We start from the raw sequence: 10,510 nt of genomic DNA on the forward strand, positions 1-10,510 counted from the left end.
TCGTAGTCGGACGTTCATGATAGACCAAGTTTTTTATCCTTCCCCAGAAATAATAATCAAGGACGGTGAGATCTGGTGATCGGGGTGGATAATTGATTGGACCGTATTTGCCTATCCACTTGTCGGGGAACATAGTATTTAATGCCGCACGAGCAACTCTCGATGTATGAGACGGACATGCATCTTGTTGGAACCACATGTTCAGGCGCAATTGCAGAGGAATATTTTCTAGTAAGACAGGAAGATCTGTCATTATCAAGGCGGAATATCTATCACCGTTTAGATTTTCGTCAAAGAAAACAGGACCTATGATGTGACTTCCAATAATTCCACACCAAACATTGACTTTCCAAATGGTTTGATGATCTACTTCTCTCAACCAGTGAGGATTATTTTGTGCCCAATAACGAGAGTTCCAAGTATTAACAGATCCATCACTTTTAAGTGTACATTCATCAGAAAATAAAATTTTCAAGTGGAAATCAAGTGGTTGCTATCTTATAAAGTTGCAAAATACAAGTCTCTGTCTAATATCGTTATAATTCAACGCTTGATGAACAGACATTCTGTAAGGGTGAAATTTGTTATTTTTTAGAATGCGCCAAACACTGATTTTACTAACACCAGAATTTTGTTCTCGTCGTCTTAAAGAATCATAAGGGTTCAATTCTGTCGATGCAAGAATTTCCACTGTTCTTTCATCCATAATCGGACGACGAATTTGTGTACCTTTGTTATGTTGAGGCTGAACGACACCTTTAATTTTGATTCGTTTAGCCAAACGTGAAAAAACATTTCGCGAGTGAGGAGTCCGATCAGGATAACGTTCCCGCCACAATCTTTCCGCTGCAATGAATGTACCTCGACACTCACCTAAAATTAGCAGCATATCATATGCTTCTTCATTGGAATAGGACATGGCTAAATAAACCTAGACTAATAAAGAGGGTCGGATTTTTGTTGCGCGATTGATACTGATATGACGGTTATTGAAGACGTAGGTGACAAGTTTGAGAGAGTTATTGTCACTCGTGTTGAGTTGAGTCACAATAGCGTTGTGGTGAATACATCTCTACTACATCCTATGCAAATAACAATATGTATAAAATCACGAGTTAGACATCGTTACGCAGAAAGCCGCGCTCGTTATTGCTCGTGTGCTACCGTTAAAGTAATAATGTAATTACATAATATTATGACATACATATGTATGTGACTATCTACGGTCGCGACAGCTAACTTTCACGATTTTTCATGATCTGTTTTTGTTGGCCCGGCTCGCGTGTTTACTTTCTTTGTGTCGGCTGCACGGCTTTCTGCGTAACGCGTGATTTTATATTGTTATTTACATGGTGTTGGCGGTAGTGTAACTTTCAAGCCGCACAACTCGGAAAGTAGTCAACGAAAATAAACTTTCTTGTAGTGTTTTGGAAAGGTCTTGACACCAGCTATTAGATTCTGGAATCAAAAATAGGGTGTTTCATTTAAAAAACTTAATGTGATTTTGATCTGACCTTGGCGACGCCATCCAAGGTCAAACTGATAAGATCATTGAATAGATCTTTTGAAACCCTACAACTTTCGTCTGAACATATTTTTGATTGGTCCTAATCCTGCGAAGAGAAAAGGGGTGTACGGGTGGTCTGAAACACCCTGTATAAACTAAAATGGATCGACAATTTTTATTATTAAATTGTATAAAAGTTGATTAAAACTAATCCAAGTAATAGTTTGGATGATGATACATTGTTGCAAGTATTAAGAAATAAAAAAAGATAAACTACGAACTCATAGAACTTATTTTCTCTTATGTTTATTCTATCCATACAAAATTAAGTACATGTTTTACATACTATTATTTAGCAGCTTATAATTACAATCATGCAGAAGGTGCCATGGACGCAGCACAAAAAGAGCAGCTTTAGACGCCCAACACCCAAACATTAAGTTCATAATGGAGGTAGAACAGGAGAACCAAATTTCCTTCCTAGACGTGTTAGTTCGAAGAAACGGAGATGGTAACTTAGGCCATCGGGTTTACCGAAAACCAGTTTACACTGACCGGTATCTTCACGCAATCTCCCATCACCATCCGTCACAAAAGAATTCAGTTATCAGCTTATTGGTATACGGAGCCCTCACAGTTTCTGACCAACGTTCCTGGATCAGGAGTTACAACATCTTAATCAGATCTTGACTAGGAATGGGTACAGCAAGAACATTAATCAGATAACCAAGAGATTGAAGAACAAGATCTCCAGCCCAACGACACCAAAACTCTAAATGAAGAAAGAGAAAGGAAAATGGCGGCTGTTTTTCCGTATCTTTAAGGTACAACAGAGCGCATAGGCAGAATTTCGAGTAAGCATAACATCAGAGTAATCTTCAAACCCCAGAAAAAAAATTGCTCAATTACTCCCTAATCCCAAGAAACAAAAATCAAGCCTGGAAACACCAGGTGTGTACAAGATATCTTGCGTCTGCGGAAAAGTGTACATAAGAGAAACCAGCAGAAAGATCAGTACACGGATCAAGGAACACCAGAGGTGTGTCAAACAGACATTTTTGCAATCAGCCTTGGCGGAACATTAGATAGAGACTGGACATGCCGTGTAGTATGATAAGTCTACCATATTGGCCCCGTCACAAGGCTACTTCGCCAGAAAATATCGGGAAGGTCTGGAAATTTTGAAACATCCTGACAACCTCAACCGCGACAAAGGCCTTCAAATAAATTCTATTTAGCACCGTTCTCCCAGGTTTTTTAATTAACCGGCCGGACAATTAAAACGCTCTAATTGGCTGACCAAATCAACCCCTCCCCCCACCTCTACCGGGCGCAACAGGGATATATAAGGACCACCACAACCGAAGGGAGCTCAGTATTGGAGCTCTCAGCCCTAATGATGTAAGCTGCAATGTTTGTAAAACGTTGGCAAAGTGCCCAACACGCACGTCGCATCCATCCGGAAACCCTCTCGGTTAACTATTACACTTTCCTTACGAAAAAGATGCACGGGCTAAGAATTGTAATCCATGTGATTATTGTAATCCCGCACGAAAATACTACATTCGATAGTTATTACTGTAATAAGTTGGCGTCCGTAATATTTGTATTACAATAACAAGAACTTACTACATTATACTACAGTAAGTTCTTGTTATTAATCTCGTCATATTGGAATTTAGGATGCCGCGCTGATGCAAGTCTGATTCCGCATTCTCACTCAGTGACCACATAGTTTAAATAGTTTTTTGTAGTATTTAGTTTTACGAGTGTTCAATATGTAATGAGGAGATTAAGTCATAAAGATATATAGTATTTTCACAAGTATATATTTCATTCAGTATTAATACTAATACTAGAGTTACTAAAAAACTCATTTATATACAAAATATAAATGAGTTTTTTAGTAACTCTAGTATTAAACAAACTTTTATGCACATTACAAATCCCTGAATTTATTTAACTTTCTTAATTATGGCATTAACTTTATATAAATTTCTCATTCTTGTAACGCTTTACGCTTTAGCCTATGTGAGTCCAAATCTTAATAAAAAGCATATTCAACAAAAGAAAGATACTCGACTTGTCCTATGATTATAAACTTGGTTATCTATAAAATCTTACACACAGATAATCAAAAAACTAATTATAGCCACAACAAGAGTGGTAAAGACTCACATTTGCAAAAACAAAATTTGTTCTTACCTAAAAAGTGAGATCTTAAACTTAAGAAAGGTCGGAAGGTAAAAACAAATTTATTAACATGTATTTGGTTTTATAAACATTTTGCAATTCATGTATTCTTGCACAGAACATATTATTTTATTGTAAAAACACTCTGAAATCTGTTACGTTAAGAGAGTGAATTAATTTTACAACATACTAAAATACATCTGTAAGCACATGGAAACCGATAGTATATAAGTATTATACATCAGTTACAGTATAAATAATAATCAGAACAATGGCCGAAGGGCATTTGGCCATGGAATCCTAATGCATTCAAAGCTCTGCTGCTTATTTTGTAAAATAGTTTGTTGCATGCTAACGCAGCCAACGTTTGGCCGTATTTTGTATAAATTTTTTGAAAGTTGACACATGTTTTTAAACTAATTCTATGTGAAAAATACGACCTCCGCGTTATATAGAGAAGAAGAGATTATTTCCAGTATTAGGTGATGTATTTTAACAATTGCTTATGGAGTTATTTGTTTAGTAGCACGCTGTTTTTTAGTGATGCTAATATGCCAATAGTGACTAACAATTGTTATAAGGCATTTTTACTTTTGAGCACTTCTAAATTTTTACAAGGTACACTTTTAACCTTTAATTACATACACTTTCTCATTATTCTTAAACTTGAGTGTATTATGACCATAGAGATATTATATATAGAGTAGAGGAGCCATAAACAAATCTGTAAGTGGAAATGTCCCCCCGTTAAAAAGAGAGAGAAGATAGGACCTATATTCTTGTCTTTGTTGTACTAGCGCCATTAAGACAGACAGACAGACAAAGCGTTTATTGGCGTTCTAGGGCAGGCCCTCTAAGAACGCAAAAGAAGTAGATACATTGCAGTACAGGATGAGAGAATAAAGTGTCGTATAATAAAGTTGCAGACAATGGTTAGCGCAGGATAAGAAAAAATGATGACAAAAGTGCTAGAAGAATAAAGGTAACGACGAGAGTAGATATAAATATATAAATAAAATAAAATAAAAATGAAAAAATAAAATAAAAATAATAATATTAGGTGTTGGAATTAATTCGTAGTGTTTTTTTAGAGAGAAACAACGATTTATTCTAAGTTTAAATATAAAAATACATTACTAAAAATATTTTCCATCGCTTGCCACAACTTTTTCCCATCTTTCGGATAAGAGACGGATACCCCGTCGAAAAAACGCTTCGTCCTTAGAGGCGATCCATGAATCAATCCAAGTTTTGCATTCTTCATAAGAAGTAAATTTCTCCGCGGACAAACCATGGGCCATCGACCGGAACAAGTGATAATCCGAAGGAGCAATATCTGGAGAATATGGCGGGTGGGTTAGGACTTCCCTTTTCAGTGTTTGCAGGTACGTTTGCACTGGCTTTGCGACGTGCGGTCTAGCATTGTCGTGCAGCAAAATAATTTTGTCGTGCCTTTCGCTCCATTCCGGCCGTTTCTCCTTCAATGCCCGACTCAAGCGCATCAATTGCAGTCGGTAACGATTCCCAGTGATGGTTTCCTTCGGATTCAGCAGTTCGTAGTAAACCACACCCCGTTGATCCCACCAAATGTAAAGAAGAAGCTTAGATCCATGAATATTACGTTTTGGTACTGATGATGATGGTTGTCCAGGCTTAACCCATGATTTTTTGCGCTTGGGGTTATCATAATATATCCACTTTTCATCACCCGTAACAATCCGATGTAAAAAACTTTTTCTTTTGTACCGTTGAAGCAGTAACTCGCAAGTCAAAAAACACCTTTCAACGTCCCTCGGCTTTAATTCGTATGGGATCCAATGTCCTTCCTTTTGGATCATCCTTAACGCTTTAAGTCGTTTTCCCACTGTTGAAAAGTCAACCCCCAACGATGTGGACAAGTCTTCGAGCGTTTGAGTTGAGTTCTCCTCAAGTAATGTCTCCAATTCTTTGTCTTCAAACTTTTTTGGCTGTCCAGGTCGTTCCTTGTCTTCTAAGTCGAAATCACCGCTCTTGAATCGCGCAAACCACTTCCGACACGTTTGTTCAGCTAAAGCTTGCTCACCGTAAACTTCTTCTAAAATCCTATGGCTTTCCGCAGCAGTTTTATTCATATGAAAGTAATGTAATAAACCTCCCCGCAAAAACACTTTATTTGGTATAAATTTAGACATATTTAAATAATTATAACTTGATGTTATTAACAAGTGAAAGTAAGATGTCGTAAAAATAACACCTAACCTAACAACTGATTTAAGATAAATTTTCTTCTGACGGTAAAAACAGAAAACTGTAGTATCCCCGCCATCTCTCGTAAAACGCTACGAATTAATTCCAACACCTAATAATATAATATAATATCTCTCTGAGTACGCGAAGCGGTTGTAATATTAATATTAATAATATATATCATTAATATAAGGTAGCAGATGATAAGTTAAGAGAGAGATAGACTAAAGTTCTCGTTTTCTGTTTTTTTCTATCAACGGGTCACTTTTGAGGCTGACTTCTCTACTCTATATGTAATATCTTTATGATTATCCCACGAAGATACATACAGTCGAGTGCTTTTTTTTTTATTATTTAACTTTTTATTCGGCCTTATACATTTCAAGTTATACAAAGTTAAAACAATAACATGGAATTTTGTTAATATGGTTTTTTAAGTGAAATTTTTATACCGAAAAATTTTTTTGACAAATCGATTGTCATTTTAAAGAGCAATGTTTAGAAACTATAGAGACATCATTTTATGCTTGTTGTTTAATGTTAAACAGGGATAAAATGATATTTTTAATGAAATTTCTAATAGTATTTCTAAAGCTTTTAAACGCAAGAAAATTTTAAATCGGGAAAATTCTGAACAATGAAAAATTAAAAATATATAATTTTGTAACAAAGTACTGTGTTTCTTTTAAACTAAACTAATTCTTTAAAATTATTTTTATGAATACTCATATTACAACTACTTTTTTTCTTCCACCGATTAGTGCGTTGGATTTTTATATATCACGTTCTAAATAATAAATATTTCATTACTTTAAGTCTAAAATCTGTCAAACAACACTTTAACGAATGTAATTGAATAAGTTTCAATAGAAAATATTAATTATAAACAAAGTTATTCAATAAAATGAAAATGGGTGCCATATTACCCTCTTTTTCTCTTTATTTTTGTTTTAAAAAATTTTTTCTGTCTTTTCTACTTACAACAATATTCACCCCGAAAGAGAAATACCGTTTCTTTTCAAAGGGTGTTTCACCCCCTAAACGGGAGATCCCGCCCATATAAAAAAATACGGGTCTTTTTTGTGTTTAACAACATATTTCAAGGAGAATCGAATCGGCGTCAGACACCCGTGACAGTTCCCTTGTTAGTTCGCGAAGCAGAGCGACACTTTTCCTGCCAGATTCGTTCGTTTCGAACAAAAATGCGTTGATTGATGATAATTTTATTCAAATTGGAAGTGATGGGGACATTCTGGATAATTATCTTCTTCTATGCTCTATTTTAGGTTACCGATGTTGTCGACGACAAAGAACAACAGAGCCCAGAATCGTCAATAAAATCGATAGTGAATACGAACTTGAAACGCCTAGAAGACTCGAGATTTGAGATGGAAAGAAAAACGGAGGGTAACATATCGGTGGCTATTACAACAGCGCCAGTGATGATGACGTCATCGTTGCCGGTATCACAGCAGAGTTATCATGTTCTCGAGGTTGAGTCGCCACCTCAAAATATTGGCGGTGGTAGTGGTAGTATCAGCGGTTCTGGAGAAACAGGAAGTAACACCGGAAGTACCGCGGGTAGTTACCATGTCCTGGAGGCGTCACCAGTGATACCCGGATCGGTGCAACGTTCTGCAGCGAGCGACGTTTTGGAAAAGGCACGAAATCGCTTCGACAAATTCTGGGGAAAAGGCAACAACGGTGCAGAAGATTAGAAACAATGTTCTTCGAAACGACAAGAAAAAAAAAGAGGAAGAGGACGCTTTGATGAAGAATTACGAACATTTTTTCTTGATAAGATGGCCCTTCCTGAAAGAAAGTTATTGTCCCACTCCGCTATGTCCTATCGTCCTATTGGACTGTCCATATGCTTTCGTAGCTTGTAGCTATTCAGAAAAATATATGTTATACGTGAGAGCGAGAAGAAGAAAAAGAAGCGAGATAATGTCCTCGAAAAAATTTTCTCAAAAGTATCGCGCGCGCATTGACAATTTAAGATCTTCAGTAATAAAATCTTTTTTTATATCAAAATATATATCTTTTTTTATATCAGAATATATTCTGATTCTGAAAATATTTGAAATTTACGAAGATTGAAAGAATCATGTATATTTGTTACAAATCGGAGTGTTTAAAAAAAAAACGTCAACAGAAGAAGTTTAGCAAAAAAAAATGAAATAAAAATAAACAACTGAAGGGATTAATCAACATTGTTCCTAAAAGTTAAAATTACGTTCTACAATTAGTTTACTTGTTTATTAAGGACATGTAACAAACACAGTCAAAATAATTAAAATGACGCTATTTTAGATTAAGCAAAATCAGATTCTAAAGCTTTCATGGACATATAAATTCGAAAAGGCACAAAAGTTCGAGTTGAATTATTGATCATTACCAACGCTTTTTTCTCAATCTGATCATTATCAAAAGCTTCTTTCTCCTCAAATGGCAAACTATAGGACAGCGTGAATTCGTAATCGTCGAATATTAGTAAGAAAAGGAATTCTAGACAAGGATACGTCAGGGTATTGACGTGAGAAATTTATATGACAACGGTGCGTGCAGGCTACGCGTCGGTCTTGTTTTAAACTTCGAGGAATAATTCGAAGAACGTAATTGTGTAGCACTAGAAGTATGCGAATAGTCCGAATTCGAATCAAATAGAATCGAATATCAGTTGATTCAATTCATTTTCGAATCTGAAAAATTCGAATTCGAATAATTCGAGAATTTCGAAACATCGATGATTCGATTGCGAATCGATTGCCTATTTTGTTTCATTTATAATCTCCTGCACGACCAGTTTTAGTCTTGTATCAGTATCAATTCTTGTGCTTGATTGTCGATTTCCAAACGGTTCTGTTTTTAAATCTTATAAATTATTCAAAAAATTAGTACACACGATAGAAAATCATCCTTATAAATTTGTTTCAACATTCCATATGTTTGTATCAGTATTTTCAGTGTTGGGTAGGAATTAGCTAAAAAGTTCAATTACAAAACAATGTTAAATTAAAAGTTAATAACTTTTCACTTAACTTACAATTATTTCATTTCAAATGGTTTAATTTTTAACTTTAACTATTTGTTTTTGAGATATAAAAACTTGAATTTATTAATTTTTTTCTAAAATAAAAATTTATTTGTGTAAAATCAAAAAAAAAAGAAAACTACATTTCTAAATAAAAAATAATATTTTTTTCTTATTTCATATAAAACTAATTTACAAATAAATAAATTATGAACTTTGATGATCTATATCATAATTGTTTGAGTAATCAAACTTACAATTGAATTTCCACTTTAATATAAATAATGCTTTTCAATTTAACTTAAAATAATTTAATCTTAACATAATTAAATTAATTTTATAAGTCATTAATTTTAACTTAATTTAGTTAAAAAAATATATTAACTTATCCAACCCTAATTATTTTATAGAATTTAAAACAAAATTTGAAATTTTATGGTGTTTTCCTAATTAAGTGCACTAGTACTTTCACCTAACACAGACACACACACACACACACACACACACGCGCGCGCGCGCGTTTTGATGTTAACATTATAATTTGTAAGATATGTAATCAATATTCATTTATCAGTATAATATTCTCACAGTTATTACCTAATATCTATTATAAATTTTTATTTAGCATATCATTTTTTGTAACTGTTTTCTAAAATGCTTGCGATTAATTTTTTCGTTTATTAAAAAGAATCTGCAACGTAATTAAAAATACTTTATTAACTTTATGTTTAAATTACCATGTAATGTAAATCTAGAAAAATTTGATTTGAATTTGATTCATATTTAAATCAAAAAGATTGAATTTGATTCAATCAGGGCCGAATTAACTCCTAAGCTTAATTTAAGCTATTGTCTAAGGGCGGCAAATTTAGAAGAACGGCATTTTGTAAAACAACTTTTTTTTAACTTATCTTGTAGTGGCTGACGCAATCAACTAAAATTTTTTAAATAAAATAAAATTTATATTAACATTGGGTCAAACCTGACATTGGTAACATGTTACACTATATTATTAAAATATTTTAATAAAACTAAACAAATTGAAAACTTAAATTACATAGTTTTATTTATACGGTCTACATGTTTTAACGTTTTAACATTTATAATTATAATAAATTCTTGCAATCTTTCACATAAAATAATGTAAAAAGAAAACAGAATCTGCAGAATATTATATTAAATTTGATTAATTTAACCCACACAGCACAGGACGTCCCACGGACGTACAAATTATGCGTGTTTTATGTCATTGCGTCCGTGGACATATCATGGATGTCCTACAGACGTCCGTTTAATCCATCGGACGTCCAACAAAAGACGTCCGAAACACAACCGTTGGACGTTTATAGAGAAAATATGAGCGTCCATTGCATGTCTTATGTGAAACGTCCATCGGATATCCACCATAGAATATTTAATGAATCCAAATCACATCCGTTTTACGTTAGTACATCCGTCTCCGACATATCGATAGTTTTTTTAAATGAATCTATTTCTCCACTCTTATAGACGTGTGCATACATACGTATAATAAGGGCAGGAAAGCCACG

The 10,510-nt window shown here is 34.1% G+C and overlaps 1 protein-coding gene across 17 annotated transcripts in view; it reads left to right on the top strand.

The window, feature by feature from the left end:
• LOC105200057 overlaps positions 1-10,087 on the top strand; it is a 233,621-nt gene extending 223,534 nt beyond the window's left edge. For 16 of the 17 annotated variants that reach the window (XM_039447361.1, XM_026139306.2, XM_039447400.1 and 13 more), the window contains one exon: positions 7,213-10,087. In XM_039447361.1, coding sequence (XP_039303295.1) covers positions 7,213-7,644 — 432 coding nt within the window. In that variant the 3' untranslated portion in view covers positions 7,645-10,087. Of the gene's footprint in view, positions 1-1,887; positions 2,952-7,212 lie in introns of those variants that run through there. The other variant, XM_039447410.1, reaches the window with a different exon arrangement.
• The last annotated feature ends 423 nt before the right edge of the window (positions 10,088-10,510 follow it).

This window comes from Solenopsis invicta, chromosome 1, assembly GCF_016802725.1.
Source record: "Solenopsis invicta isolate M01_SB chromosome 1, UNIL_Sinv_3.0, whole genome shotgun sequence".
Lineage (NCBI taxonomy): Eukaryota > Metazoa > Arthropoda > Insecta > Hymenoptera > Formicidae > Solenopsis > Solenopsis invicta.